At 37.5% G+C, this 16,166-nt stretch overlaps 1 protein-coding gene across 3 annotated transcripts in view; it reads right to left on the bottom strand.

Annotated features, from left to right (window-relative positions):
- The window catches only part of ROBO1 (roundabout guidance receptor 1), a 952,396-nt gene that overhangs the window by 58,771 nt on the left and 877,459 nt on the right, over positions 1-16,166 (bottom strand). For all 3 annotated transcript variants that reach the window (XM_003783918.2, XM_003783920.2, XM_003783919.2), the window contains exons 12-17: positions 15,958-16,126; positions 15,708-15,874; positions 9,745-9,866; positions 8,894-9,125; positions 7,785-7,906; positions 4,222-4,393 (exon numbers count right to left, since the gene is read on the bottom strand). In XM_003783918.2, coding sequence (XP_003783966.1) covers positions 4,222-4,393; positions 7,785-7,906; positions 8,894-9,125; positions 9,745-9,866; positions 15,708-15,874; positions 15,958-16,126 — 984 coding nt within the window. The remainder of the gene's footprint in view (positions 1-4,221; positions 4,394-7,784; positions 7,907-8,893; positions 9,126-9,744; positions 9,867-15,707; positions 15,875-15,957; positions 16,127-16,166) is intronic.

A 16,166-nucleotide genomic window follows, 5' to 3' on the forward strand; every position in this document is an offset into this window, starting at 1 on the left:
TATGGGGCACTGAATAAGATATAATGAAGGGAAAAGAAAATATATGGACTTCCTCAGACTTCCACGAAAAGCTTTAAAAATACATATTAAAAAGGGGAAGAAATATCCTCTATAAGGATAGCTGTATTTTATATCCTCCTTAAGGGAAATACTGAAAAAATATCTGTGTGTGTGAATGTGTACCCCCCAACAAGTCTTATATATTGTAAGACCGTCAACTGTCTTAGAAACACTTTCAGAATGGCCTCTAAAACCCAGGATCATTAAAACACGGTGATAAATTAAGATAATAATACCATTGAAAGAACTATGAATAATCTTTCTTTTAAAATAATAACCCTGGCCGGCAATAGATATAAGAAAAGAATATTAAATATGTACAAGAATTATCAAGTGTTATGAATAGTCAAAAAGGCTTATCTGTTCTGTTAGCCATTTTGATTCAAGAATTAAAAATTGATAAGAATAAAGGCTCATAAAACGTACTTCTTTTACATTTACACTTTAAGCCTACTAAATTCTTTTCTAAGCCCACCATTATAACAGTGCACACAGGGCCGTCAGCAAAGTCTTTCTGGGAAACCGGGGGAGGTTTCTCTGTCCTCAAAGCAATATCCCATTTAGCTGGCACTGGGGGTGCCCCGTGGGCAGGACGCCCATGGCTTTCTGCAGTTTGAATGCTCTTCCCTTACAATATTTGGTGAAGCAGGAAGGTATTTACCCATTTCATGAGGACTGATGCTTTCGTATAATCATTAAATTATTTGACTCTGAAAAATATTCTTGTAGGGAATTCTTATAATTGTATGCATCATTTTGAATTTAAGTTTAACTTCCTTCTATCAGGAGCTGGATATCTGCACTCTTGACAGTTCCCAGCTCTCTGGCTCCTTCTGGATTCTCAGTGTCGTGCACCCAGGGGTCTGTCCTACATGACTCCCTCCGTGTGAGATGTACGGATACCACCGACCTGACTCCGCCCACTGGCCCTGCACCCCACATGCACTGTGCAGATGGGACGCAGTGCCCATTCTCCGTCAAGACATGACCCTGTGGAACTTGTGCTGTTTGCTCTAAGAGCCCACCAATTAGAACTCCCCCAAGGAAGCCTGGTTGGGCACTGCCCTGAACACCAAGACCTCCGCCCATCCACACTCTCTCTCTGGCTCCCCTCATGCTGGCTGAGCACATCGCTCTGTGGCCTTCTCTTTTGCTCTTGTTGGCTTAATACTCCCTCTTCTATCACGGATTTGTAAGACGCTGCTTCTATTATTTCATCTGTTCTTGTTGTGTTACATCCTCTGTGTATTATCTGACTAACATGCTCAGTCCTAACTTTCCACCCAGTCAAGGCTCTCTTAAAGAGGGGCCAGATTGGCAGGAATAAACTGGACGCAGGTCAGATACGAGCCAAGGGCATCGGCCTGTGCAAACAAGTTTCCTGTGAGAGGGACATCTGGTCATGGGTTGGGCGCTTCAGCATTACGCCGTCTGCGGTGATCTAGATTCTGTGAAAGGCACAATGTCGCCATCTACAACCAAATTCCCTGAGGTCCTGTCAGGGCAGGGCTAGACTTTACAGCCACTTTCCCAAAAGAGACTCAAGACCAAACCAAATAGAAATATAACAATTCTGCTAACATAACCTGCTTTAAGATAGAAACACTTTCCAGTCCAAAAATACATTTTTCTCCAGAAAAATAACTGGTATAGCTCATTCTATTTGAATAACACTTCTTAAAACAGGAAAAAATTCCTGCATCTTGACAAGACAACTGGCAGGGAACATCAGCAGCATTCAATGGCTCAAAGAAGCAGATTTTAGGAAAATAGCAGCTTTTCGGTGGAAAATGGCTAAATTCCTTCTTGGGGTGTGTGTGTGTGTGTGGTTTTTCAATTTGCCCTTTTTTTCTGAACTGAATCTCAGATAGAGGGGCAAGGCTAAAAAAACCTGTTTTCATAAGCAGTCACCCGCCTTCAACTGTTTGTTGACTGAAAGTTTCATTTCACGTTCCAGACCCGTTTATATCTGGTATTCTTAAGAGCCCTTCATCCTCTGAAAGTTCAGCAAGCAGACCTATTCTTTTTATTCCTAATACACCCTTTATATCTGCTAGGTTTATAGATTTCATGGCTATTTGTGCAAGATTACGTTGGGTAGCTTCAGATTTTATTGGAAACGGCCAGGAGAGGTTCCATGCAAACAACCAGATGGGCTTAACAGAATAAAGCGCAGTGTGACTAATGAATTAAAACAGCTCCTCTGGACCTCAGTCTCTGTCCCCCTGCAGCTGAGGCTATATTGAGATACGGAAAACTGAACCCGTCTATAATTTCAGGAACACCAATTTGACCCTTAAATTCCATGATTTAAATCCTACATAAATAAAATGACACATGGTCCTTTTTCCAAGTTATCTTCCCCAAACCAGGACTAAAAGTCTTATGTTTATTAAGAAAAAATAGGTAAACAACATCAACAGTTTATAGGGTCATCATAATGTAACTTATAATTTCAATTTTAATAAATTGGGCAAATATTTCCTCAATTAAACTGTGCATTTTCCTTTGTATCACGCATAGCATTGTAACAGGTACATCAGGCTTTTTTTTTTTTAGTAGTTTCCTATATTGCCTGAAATAAACCCTGATGCTATTTTTGTTTAAAACTGGTGCAGATAATCGTTGTTTTATAATGTGCTAAGTGTAGAAGATGAATCCAAACATCAAGTTTTGACCCCTGGCTTTGAAGAGACAGCAAGCTCTTCACTAAAAGCTTAAATGGGACTGTCGCAGACTAGAGCTGTGGGGAGGCGGCTTCCTAGCCTGTGACTTAGTTCCATCATGACCCCATTTATCTATCTGCAGTCACCTTGGGCAGCAGTAATTCGCACCGTTTCCAGACCTCTCCATGTAAATCCTCCTGTAACGGTGCCTCTCCTATTCCCCTTTCTACACGCTCAGGGGCCACCTTGGAAGCCCCAGGTCAAAGAGGTCAAGACTCATCAGTCTACGATCCTCACGGTCTGTACGGAATGAATCCCACCCTACAGCTGGACTTTTGATAGATGTTTTTTATGTTATATGACAGACATTCTTCAAGTATATTTGTCACAGCAGCAGGCATTGTCTTCACCATGACATATCAATGACGATTTTCAAAATTAATGCTACGTTCTTGATGTATAGCAGCAAAGTTTATCAAAGCCGAAAGCTTCTTAATTTTTTTCCATAATACTTTCTAGGATGTCCTCAATATTATCGACACACAAAAATAATGTGTAACTGCTTGTGAAGTATAAAGATTCATACGTCTAGTCTTTTTTCATAATTTAGAAACTGATATAAAATATTACTAATGCTTAACTTCTGATCTGGAAAGCACAGACATAAGTTTGACTACATACTTCTCAGCACCATTCATAATTTAAATGTCACTTCCTATTATCTGCCCACTTTTAAATTGCAAAGATACTTTGTTGCTGTTTCTGCCGTTTGTTTAGGATTTTACTAGTATCACTTACTAATTTGTATTTTATGGTCCTGTCACAGTGCCTACGGGAAATTGTGGTAACGAAGGCTTCTAGGCCAGGTTTGTTCTCACTTTTCTTTTTAAAATTCATCTCTCCACTTCTGAAGCACAAAATGGCATTCAACATTCTAAGTAATTAGCACATGAGCATATTTCAAGGCTCTTTGACATCTTCATCTATCTTCGGTTATAAAAAGTAATTACAATTTTAAACAGACACTAAATGTGAATATACATTGCACACTGTCCTAACCTTCCACTGTCTAATTTAAGTTTTGCATGCAAGTTTTTTTTTGTTGTTGTTGTTGCTGAATCTAAACAATTCTGAATCCCACAAGGATACAGACTGTGTCCTCCTTCTTCTCCGAAGTATCTTTGGAACTCAATTCCTAGTACATATTGAACAGATGAAAAGAGAATTCTATGGGTCAAGATGAGGAAAGGTTGAACGCTGACAGCTTTTTGCTTGAAATAACATCTAAAACATGTGCTTGGATAAGCTGAAGTTTAGTAAGATATCGATCTCTCTACATCCACATACAGCATATCCATCTGTGTAGGAAATACAGATAATGACTTGCAGCTCTAAGCCACATGCCACATTTTATTAAACTTTTCCATGGTGGCTCAGCCCAGTAGGACCTGAGGTACAGTGACGGACACGAGGGTGCATGTACCCGGACACTCACCTAACTGGATGAACTGAGGGTCACTCTTCACTCCCGGCCCGGCCCCTGTGCTGGCTGCCACTTCCACACTGTATCGGATCCCAGGAACAAGAGAGGGAATGATCACAGAAAAGGTGGAACCATCTACCGTCTTATTTATATGGTATCGTGTTTCATTACCCAGACACCAAACCTGTAAGGAGGGCACAATGAATGTCAAGCTGGAAAATTTCCTGAGTTAATGTGAAGATCAACAGAGGACTGTGGCTTCAGAGCTGGACAGAGTTCAGACCGATTGGGAACCTACTGTAACAAGTTTCCAGAGTCGTTGTTCTGTCAGATCTTGTTCTGAGAATACCCTTCTAATCAGACCTAGTGTTTGTAGCAGCTGCAAGACCTTATACTTTCACGTACACTTTTAAAGGGTTATACAAGGCAAGTCTACAAATTTTTGCTTAAAAATAACTGGTTCCTATCAGCCCATATCCAGGAGGCTCAATATCAGCCTATATCAGAAATTATTTACTAGAAGAAAGGGCCTTGCAGAAAGCTTTGCGTTTCTGGATAAAGAACAATAATTTTTCTATTATCTGTTTTATGATATCTGCAAGAGGGGCAGATATTATAAAACAAAAACAGTAGGAAACTCTGAGTCTAGAATCTTACTTCAACTGTTCGCAGGGATAAAAGTACCTGGCACTGGCACGGTCATTTTCCATTTTATAAGAAGCACTTTTACAAGGACAGGGAACTTTAAATAATCTAAAGTAACTTCGTTAAGTATGGCTATTAAAATAAAACTGCAAAGAGTAATGACTCTTTGAGTAAAGAGTATGATTTTGTTCAGCCTATGGTATGTGGAAATATCAGTGAGAGTAGAGGAGCCTTTTGACCTTATATTTAAATGGAAATATTAATTCGTTTTTCATTACATGAGTGATAAAAAGTAATAATACACATATGATGTGAAAGAAAAGACATTCTTCTAATAAGAAAGTTATTGTATACCTCATTAACTTAGATATTTGTGATAAGAAACTTTATCAAGAAATTAACATTTTTACACTATACAGAAGTTCTTATTGTAAATGTCACTGAGGGATTAACTCATTAGAGTATTTCTCTGCAATGTTCAAGAACTTGGATTTGGTGCATGACAATCTTTGAACCCAGTTTCCATCAGAAAACGATCCCTGGAGCCATAAAACATGCTCATGCTCTGTATTCTTTATGATGTCCTCAAGCATTATGTAGGATTAGTATCAAGCAGGCTATTGTCTAACCCGTAATAGATAAAGGGATTGAAAATGAAGAATCTGAGTGTCCTCTATCATTCGGGCGATATGCCTCTAAGTGTTTTCTTTGAAAATTAATATTATTTGAATATAATTCCACTACATAACACCAACGAATGGTCAGACGTGATCTCAGAATCTGGCCATTTGGAAAGACAGACTCCACTGTGAATTTTCTTTTTCCCCAATTACATTATGCAGCTGAACCGAAGCCACAAACTGATTTTGTACCAGTCAATCAGGTTCTGAAAGGCATTTTATTATTTTAAATTGACCATGAAGTTAAGTGAAATCCACCCCTTTGCATTTCCTCAGGAAAGAAATGAGTTTTGACTCTTAGGGGAAAATGCCTACATTATACAATTTTGCTTGAGAGCTGAGACATCACCTCAGTTTCGTTCCTGAAAAATCTTCTATAATAGTCTATTTTTCTGGACTGAGTCTCCTGTCACTCCCCAGTATAGAAATAACCTTGAAACTCATAAGAAAGCAGAGATTTCTACTTTTTAATGACTCAATTACCCTAGACAATCTTATGTGGAATACCTTCTAGCATCCACAGTACATTTATGGAAGTATTTTACATTCTTTAAAAAAAAAGGGGTGCTATTAATTTATATTTCATAAAGAGGTTTTCATATTGTTTTAAAAAATCATTTAAGGATAAAGTATTATACTTAAAATTAAGCTCAGGATACCTGGTTATTGTACAAATTGATTTGCGTACAAAGAACGTTTTACTTGGACCTTAACTAAGGGTGCACAGCAGAATCACCTAGACAGATTTACCAAAATACACATGCAAAGGCTCTTGTCAGACCAACTGAATCAGAACCTCTGACAGTGGTGGCCACGATATTTGGAAAATAATTTCACACGTGATTCCGATGTCAGCATGTCATTAAAAATCACTGATCTAACTGGAGAAGGTGTCCACTTCCTAACAGCAATTTCATGTCAATAAGTATAAAGTATTTGCATATAGGGGATGATCTAAGTATCAAAATTCAGCTAGTAACTAGAAAAATACTCAGACATCAACAAATTATAAACCAGTGTCTAAAGAAGTACATGTTTGGTAGTTACAATTTTTCCAGTATGTACTATGCTTATATAACTATTGAAAAAATACATTAGGCCAGGCAAACCTGTAATACCAGGACTTTGGAAAAGCAAGGTGAAGGGGGATCAGTGGAAGCCAGGAGTTCGAGACCACCCTAGGCAATATAGCAAGACCTTGTCTCTACAGAAAAATAAAAAATTTAGTTGGGTATGGTGGCACTAGACTTAGCTACTCAGGAGGCTAAGGTGGGAGTATTGCTTAAGCCCAAAAGATTGATGCTGCAATGAGCTGTGATTGTGCCACTGCACTCCAGCCTGGGTGACAGAATAAGACCCTGTCTCTATAGGAAAATAAAATAAAATAAAAGACATTAATAAAGAGAGATAAATAATACACAGGAAATATATTTTTTACTGAGGTTTTCCTGATTCAACTTATCAATTATTCATTTATCATAGCTCATTAAAACTATCCTATAATACAGATTCATTAGAATGATAAGGTCAATTACACTCTTTTGATGAAGTTTCGTTTTTCTTAAATTAGTTTTTGATGCAATCGTAGCATGCTTAAAAATATTTGCTTAAAATTAATAGAGACTGTCTATATTCGTTGAAGAAAGCTGGTAAGTTCATAGGTAAAAATAATGATTCAGAATCACTAGATCAAATCATTTAACTTTACCTATTTTAAAAATTCACATAAACATACAGATATGGATAATGGAATTTCCTCTGAGACATGAAATTTTGTTTAGAGATTAAAGCTTTATAGCAAAAAATGTTTTCATGTGCACTAAAACAGTCTTTTTCCGGCTCAACTCTAAAGTTCTATAATTTCAAAGATGTAGAAAAATAAACCATTTTGGACACAATGTGATTTGTAGCTAATCCCACAGGGCAATGTAATCCTGTGAAATATGTTTAAGTTATTTTTAGGGGGAAAAAGATTTTTTTATTACCATTTAAATTTGTTGTTTGTGTGAATCAGAAGGAGCTATAGATTTTATGACCACTTAGATTCTATCTCTTAATTAATTTTTTTTTACAATGGCTTTTGTAGAAAAAACATTACTACATTGTCTGTGCACAGCAAACTGTTTAAACATAATTTTATATTTGACACTTTGACCAGCAGATGGCGCCAAATATCCACAAACAGTTTAACCAGCTTTCTTTTGGTGGATGGAGAAGGGTATCGCCTATAAAGTAGTACACATGAATTACCTTATATTCTTGGACCATTCCATTCTGAGTGTCTTCTGGAGGTGGCTGCCAACTAACAAGAATTGCAGTTCCATTTCCATCATTCTTTGATACAGTTACACTTTGGGGTGGGGCACTGGGTGCTATTAAATAGTTTTTAAAAATACATTATATTAGGGAATGCACTAGAACATTGAAAGCAGGCAATTAATATCTAAAATTCAAGTATAACTATATTAATATTACACAGATGTTTTAAAGATGCATTTCATCCACTTCTAAATCCCAAGCTACGTATCTTTTTCTTCAATATAGTGAACCAATTGTTAGTATAAATTTTCCATAACTTTTCCATAATTTTCCATTTCCAAAGGTATATGCATTATTTCTACATAATATCCCAAGAAAATTCCTATTTCTCCAACCTTGAAACCCTAGTCTTATCTTCTCCCTACAAGTGTTCAAAAATATAAAGATGAATGATAATCATTGATGATAATCATTTGTATAGTGAAAGTGACAAAGACATATCAAGAAAAAGTGTGTTTTTTTAATATAGTTATGACATGTAACCTTTTCCCTTCATGTAAATATTAATGTTCACTTTTCAGTTATAAGATGGCCTGCTGTACTGTCCTGCCTAGAATTAAGGGGTTTCCAAGGACATGAGATATTAGAAGAAAATGCTAACCCCAGAAATTCCCAAGCAAACCAAACATTATTCATGTTATTCACAAATAATGAACCAAAACAGCTTTCCATAAATATTTACCAAAAACGAATTGAAAGGAAACTGAAAACAATTCCATCTTTAAATGTGAATTTTAGTCCCAACTAATTCAATATTCTCTACATATGTCATTAAATAATGTAATGTTCCCATATACACATTGTTATACAGGCCACTACTGAAATAAGACCATTGCATTTTAGTTTTTCTAGTTGTTTTAATTCAACAAATATATGTTCAATATATGAATATATATATGAACATCAGCAGAATATATGTTCAATATCAAGACCGCTAACAATTAAGGTCACTATTAACATTTCAACAATTTCAATTAAGTTAATAAAAGCCTAACAAACATACTGTGATGCACAGAAGTCACACACTTTATCATACTTGCCTTCTTCTAGAGTTTTGGCAAACTTGATTTCACTATCTGCTCCTTGAAATTCATTAAAAAAAGGGCGAGCCTTAATTTCATAGTTGACTCCCTTTCTGAGATCAGGGATAATCACACTATTTTTGGTTGGGGTCCTCACTTCAAAAATTAACCACTCTGATTCACCATAGGTGGCTCCGGATGGCCGGTAGAGAACCTTATATCCTTGAATATACTGAGATTGTTGGTCCACCTGTTAAAATGACAAATAAAAATACAATCATTTATACCTTTTTATTGGTTCATTGGAAAATAATAAAAATTCTATATGATAAAATGCCACAATGTCTATCTGGTTTTATCCCACATTTTTCTCGTTCATATAAACAGAATACTAAAAATAATCCACTATCTTTTGTAAGGTGATATTAATTTCTGTGCTGAAGTGTGAGGCATCGTGGTAGTTCTGAGACGCATCATCTAGAGGCATGCCTTGGCCAAGGGGAATATTTCTAAGCTTACTACTTGGGAATATCTCTAAGTTTAATAAACATCCGTGAGACAATGGTCCTATCACAAGTTACATACGCATAGTTAATTCTGGTGCTTCTTCCCCCTGGGAATGATAGGGTTCACTATTGTAGCATAATAGACAAAACACACATATGATGAAACTTTTCACTGTTTAAAGCCAGACCACAGCTCCCATAACAAACACTGCTTACATTATAAAGTTATCATTAGCGTAGAAGGAAGAAACAGATAGTTAAATCGTATACATATCTGTGTATAATTATATATATGGTGATCTCACAGAAGTCACCTGCTTATTAAAACTGAGCTCAAATACTGCAACAACAACAACAACTCACTGTCCAGTGCACTTCGATTGAAGAGGAGGAAAGGATGGTCGGGTTGTGGAGGTGCAGCACAACGTTCCCCAGTTCTCTCTGGACCTGCTTGTGGTCCACCCCCTGACTTGTTGGCGGCACATCTGCAACAATTCAAGAAGACGGCGTCAGGTGCCAGGCGATGTTACTGAACTGAGTGAAAGCAGGGGAAACAATCCTTTCATTCACAGCGACTTTTGGAAAAGAAGAATCATTGGGATTATGAAGCCCGTCTGTGATACAGAGTAAAATAGGAACAAGTTAACCTTTTTATTAGGATGAAAGAGAGAGAGTGAGAGAGTCAGAAAGAGCGCGAGCATACAGAAAGCCAAACAGAGCAGGAGGCAAGATAACGATGGCAAACAGCGCCGCGTAATGGCCCCTCCTACCACGTAATGATCATTTTCTTGCTAAGAACCAGGACACTAGTGCAATGCCCTCTGAGTCTGTTATAACCTTCTATGCAAGAAAGAAAAGAGCTGGAAATTACGGCAGCATGGCTGGAAAATGGGGGAAAATGGAGACACGCTGAGTGAAAAGCAAGTACAGAAAAAAGCCAGAGGCAGCAACTTAGATAACACTCCCCAATACTAGACGTGGTCAGTTAGTGTTCAAATGGGAGATACAGCGCCATCAGGTAAGTGATGTAAAATAAATCTGATTAGATCGATCAGAAAAGCACATAGCATTTATTTAATTAATGATGATTTAGTTTAGCTATTACATCAGAGCAAAGAAGGTTTCATAAAATTTCTTCAATCTCAAAAACTCCAACATTTTAGCAATGAGACCAAGAACACTCTTTGGTGTTACTAGGGTTAATTTATGTCACACTTTTTTTTTTCCTGGCAATAAGTATTTTTATTAAACTTAACTGATGTCTCTGCTCAGCAAAAATTGCCCGTTTCTCAAGAGGTTTTTTTTCTAAATACAGCTGTTTTGCTTTGTATAAAACAGTAAAAGAGAGTACAGGATGAGGAAGATGAGAAAATGAATATTAGTTTTCCGTCTAGAATTTTCCTTCCTTGACTGGCATTTTAGCACTCGTTCTAGGTGACCCACTATGCCATAAGAAGTGAAAAGGAGAAGTTAGTTTTCTGATGGTTAAACACCTTCCCAGAACTGACAGAGATAGCTAGCAAAACCACGAATATTAAAAATGAACCTGGTAAGTATCTCTGGCAGAATCTGGAGATGCCTGGCAGGGGACAGAGGTAACAGATCAAAGATGGTGTTAAACACTCCTACACGTCACTTAATATATACACACACACACATATACATATATATATATACAAGTTTTTTGATTTTGCTTATTTATAAGCTTAATTTATATATACTTAACAAATAAGCAAAATTAGAAAAACAACTGAGCTAATTCTGAGCTGCATACTCCATCATTCCTTACAAACACCGCTGCTGCTAGTAGCGGCCCCCAGGATAACTATTATCACAGCCTGGACAGCTGGAAAACACTTGACTGTACCTTTCTGTCTTTTCCTCACCTACTGGTTTTAATCACTTCTATAAAAAGATATCATTTATCCTTAGGGTAAGAGTGAAGTACTTGGAATGAAACAGATTTGGGTTGGGACCCCTCCTCGGCTGCTTAAAAACCAAGTGACACGGGGAGATTTCTCAATGTCGCTTTTCTCCGGTTTCCTGAGGTGTCCAGTGGTGACAAGCAAATGTAGCTACTCCTGAGCACAGCTGGAAGAAGCGCCTCGTGGTAGGAAACAAAAAGGGTTTTCTTTTTTTTCCCCCACTGTTAACTGTCTTTTTATGGTAAATCTTTTATCACAGTAGAAGAATAAGCTAGAGTTTTTTACCGCATTAACTTTTGTCCAATGTTTCATGTTGAAGTAATAATATCACAGAATCACAAATACAAAGTATCAAGATATTTCCCCCAGGAGACAACTTAGCATTCAAGAAAAGCAGCTTTGCAAATGAACCAGGCACCTTGGACAGGCACTGATTCCAAGTACCTGTGTCTGTTCAAACAGTTCTCTGCACAATAGTTATTCCGATCTGTACAGTTTATCTATCTCAGGATATATTCAAAAAAGGCCTTTCTTGAGGGCAGGGGTTGGGCCAATCTTTGTGAAGCCTTATTACCCAGCACAGTGCTATATGCACGTATATGTGTGTGTGTGTGTCATATATTTAATAAATATAGGTTGAATTCAAACGTATTAGTGTATGGAAAACACACATTAGATCAGCTTCCAAACGTTTCCCTCATATATAAGCTCTCATGCTCAGCGAATCATCTGCCTTTTAGGAAGTATATTCAAATACAGAAATAACCATTTTATAAGGAACTACCATGATTTGCGTCTTCATCCCTAATTTCTCTGGTTTCACAGTAACCTGCTAGTCAATCTCTTCAGGAAAATCCCTTGATTTCCCCCAATAAGTATACCATTTTGGCACTAGCGGTCTATAATAGTATTTTAGAAAATTTCACGTTGGAGAGAAAATTGGAAAGTCAGTCATTTATTGACTGACCTATTATTGGTCCTGCTCCCCTTTTCCTCCTCCTGACAAAACAAAAGATACAAAAAAAAAAAAAAAAAAAAGCAGCTATTATCACATACGTCCAAGCTCTTTCCCCACATTTAGAATTGGAATGAAAAGAAACCTTAGACTTTGCTCTTTACAACTGTACCCTCATACTCCTCCGGCTCTGAGGGAGATTATTCAGGCCTCACTCCTTTACAGTAACTGGCATCTTCTTATAGGTATAATGTATATCCTGTTACAGTCTGCGTGTACACATACACATACTCTTTGAAAACTAGAGCTGAATAAAGTTCAGTGGATAGAGTATGTGGCTGAGGAACAGTAACATTGTAGCAACCACTTCATTCCAGCAACCCCGCCCCTACCTGCCGCCATTCATCTCGTCTTCCTGGGATTTGCAAATCTCATCCTTGAAGAGCACGTCTTGATTACTTGTGACACAGCTCTCACTCCAGCTGTGCATCCTTAACTCCTGACCCCAGCACTTTCAGAGATCCCTCTATTTGGGGAAGACTCTTCTGCAGTCATTCTTTAGAAATGGTATAGAAATTATGCCTACTCCCTTAGGAATGAATTTCCAACACGTCTTTCCTACGTGTCCTCCCCTTGGCTTTCGGTACCCTGGGTAGGCTGTTTTGCAGGTTGTTTCCAGGGTTCCTGGGCTTACAGTGTCCCACAAGAAGAGCAAGAACTAACTAACACAATCAGCTTCCCTGTTCCTCCTCTGTTGCCTGGAGCCAGGAGAAGCACGGCAGTCCCTCAACATGTTAAGGAACGAATATTGTGCTTGCTCTGACTTCACTCTTCTGAACTAACCGGCCTTAGATTCCTCAATCTCTTTTCCTATCATGCGATTTTTAAGCTTTTCATGCAGCCTCACCAACTAGCTTCATTGTCTTCCTATCTTAAAAGTCTTTAAAGCCCTGTCTGAAGATGCAGGGCTCAGAACAGACCCACTACTCCATTCACGATCTGATCAGTTCTGAGAAAAGGAAGGGGGGGGATCACAAGACTCATACATAATTGTGCTAATTCCAGGTAAGACTACACTTGTTCATCTGGCAACTACGTCCCTAAAATTGTTCAGATAGCTGTTTGAATTGACTTTAGACCCTAAAGTGTGTCCGCCCCTGCAATCCCTGACATACAATCCCTGACATTCAATCCCCTGTATTCTCCTCAAGCCTGGTGTCTCAATCTATCCTTTCACAGCTAATTTTTTAAACCTAAATCCAAGTAGCAGACTTTTTCATTTGCTTTATTAATTTTAATCTTGTTAGCACTGGCTCATCATTCTAGTCTGTCGAGATATATTTAATTTTGGTTTTCGCATTTGGCACGCTAGCTGTCTATCTCTGTTTTATGATATCCACAAATTTTATGAATTCCCTTTATTTTTACTCCAGACAGCGAAGGAAATACAAGTCCAATAACAAAAGCTTATTTTTTTCTAAAATAGAAAAAGAATCTGTATCATGTATACTTACACATTGATTAGTCAACTTAATCTTTGTCCAGTCCTAAGGAGTGGGTGTATGCTGGAGTTTGGGAGAACTGACTTGCTCAAGGCCACCCACAGTTAGTAGACTGAGGAGCTGTGATGAAAATCTTTTTGATTTCCAACTTGGACACCTGTTTTTCTATATTTCTAGTCTTCCAGTTGACACAGATTCATTTCATTTAGTTTGCTCCATGAGCTAATCAAGTTGTTTAAATTTTTTAAGACTCAAAATAACATTCAGATAAAATGCCAACTACCTTCTCACAAATGAGTGTGTAAGTTACAAAGCCATTCATGTCACTACATGATTGTAAGCAGTAGTCCATAAAAACTTTCAGTAGAGTCTACTGAATAGAGACCATGGTAGTGGGGGGGAAAGTTTAAATTCAGTTTATGGCTGTCATAGTTTCTGCATTCTTTACAGATGTGTATCAAATATTGAAAGCCCCAAATGGCCCCAAGGTAGGCTCCACGTATAGTAAAGCTCCCCGGGAGGTGACTCATAATAGCCAAGCATTTATGGGCATTTGGGTGCGTTAGCTTCACACGAGAGACAGACATGGGCATGTCCTATGACTTGATTTGCTTTCTTTGTGATTTCTGAAACAAAATCCTCCTAAAAATATTGTTTACACACACACTAGAAAAGACAAAACAAGCAACAGGGCCGGCACACCCCCTCCCAACTGGAAGAAAAGTTGCTAAAGTCTTTCAGTCATCTCATGTATAACTTGTTTCTATTACTAGAACAAGGTTACAATTTTCCTTGGAAATGTAAACCTTAAGGTAGAAACGCTGTACACTGAGAAAATATTTTCTTTATTTTTAATTCCTCCCTCCAAAACTTATCTTCCTTACTAACATAAAACAAGTACATTTTAATTCCAAGGACTTTCTGTTTGGTTTTAAAGGTAAAGGTTGAACCAAATTCATTTTTACCCCATGTACAAACGTTACTCCTATAGAACATTAAAATAATAGGACGAACAAGAAGGCAGAGAAGAGGAAATGAAATAATGTATCTGTTGAAAGCTAAAAATAATTTCTATTCACAAAAGATAAACAGCAGGGGTGATGACTGTGGCTCAAGGGAGTAGGGCACCGGCTCCATATGCCAGAGGTGGTGGGTTCAAACCCAGCCCTGGCCAAATACTGCCAAAAAAAAAAAAAAAAAAAAAGATAAACAGCAGGATAGCCCAAACAATGCTGCCTGAATGAATAAAAGCTCTAGTTTCAGATCTTTTAGAAGCAGTTTTAATCATGTCAATTTTTCTTTTAATCTGTTTCTTAAATCCAGTTTTGACCAAAATATAGGTGTTTTCCATTTACAAATGTCATATATTATGATTCGTGTAACTGACAATCAAAGTAAAGACCTAAAGTATTTATCCCATGCTTTGTAGGAGGCTGACTGCACAGACGGATTAAGAACAAATTTCCAGATATCTCTTAGACTTGCGTGATTTTGAGAGAGTATTACTTGATTAGGGGTGCAATTTTAAGAATTTACCCAGAAAGTTATTAGTCCTGAATGTAAACATAAATAAAATATATTCCATTTTAAATGCAATGAGAATATGATTAAGACTTTACACCCACATGTAACTTTATTTATAAGTCAATGACAAACTGAATAGTATATGCAGATATTCACACAATAGTTTTGTCTTAGTGAATTTGTATTTTAATGAGAAATAACTCTCATTAATCTTATCTTGGCATGTTTAGTCCAAAAAACAATAAAGTTTATAGACACTGTGCTTGTGCACCAAAGATTAATTAAGCAACTTGGACAACCGATTATATTATGAATGTACAACGGCAGTGTGGTAAGTGTCGTAGTACAAATTATCTTCCTGTGCAATTATAACATGCCAAGGATAAGTAAGTGTCACAGGTTATGTAAATCAATGTTTACCTTGTGTTTTCACTGGATCTGATATTTGGCTTGGATCACTAATTCCATATGCATTAGCCGCTCTCACCAGGAAGAGGTAAATTGCATTAGGTTTGAGTCCTTTAATGGCAAATGTTTCTGTTTTCACATTCTCTGCAACGGTCTGCCAGCTGCTACCGGAAGCATGGCTGAGGAGAGGCACACAAGTTAGAACATGCATATTGAATGTTAAATCAAACAAGAACAACTAGGAATAGCCTCTTCACTCTACCTGAAGGCTTCTAGAATATAAGATGTTGGAGTTGCTCCTGAATTCAAATTTGGTTGCCACGATAACATCACTGTATTTCTGCTGACGTCTGTGACTTCAGGTTTTGAGGGGGCACTAGGGATTAAATTTGGGTCAGTGGGTCTCGGAGGTTGGACTGGAACTCCAAATTCTAACACATGAGAAAAAGATAAGAGAAAGATGTTTATACA

This window comes from Otolemur garnettii, unplaced genomic scaffold (assembly GCF_000181295.1).
Source record: "Otolemur garnettii isolate 467f Iridium unplaced genomic scaffold, OtoGar3 scaffold00009, whole genome shotgun sequence".
Lineage (NCBI taxonomy): Eukaryota > Metazoa > Chordata > Mammalia > Primates > Galagidae > Otolemur > Otolemur garnettii.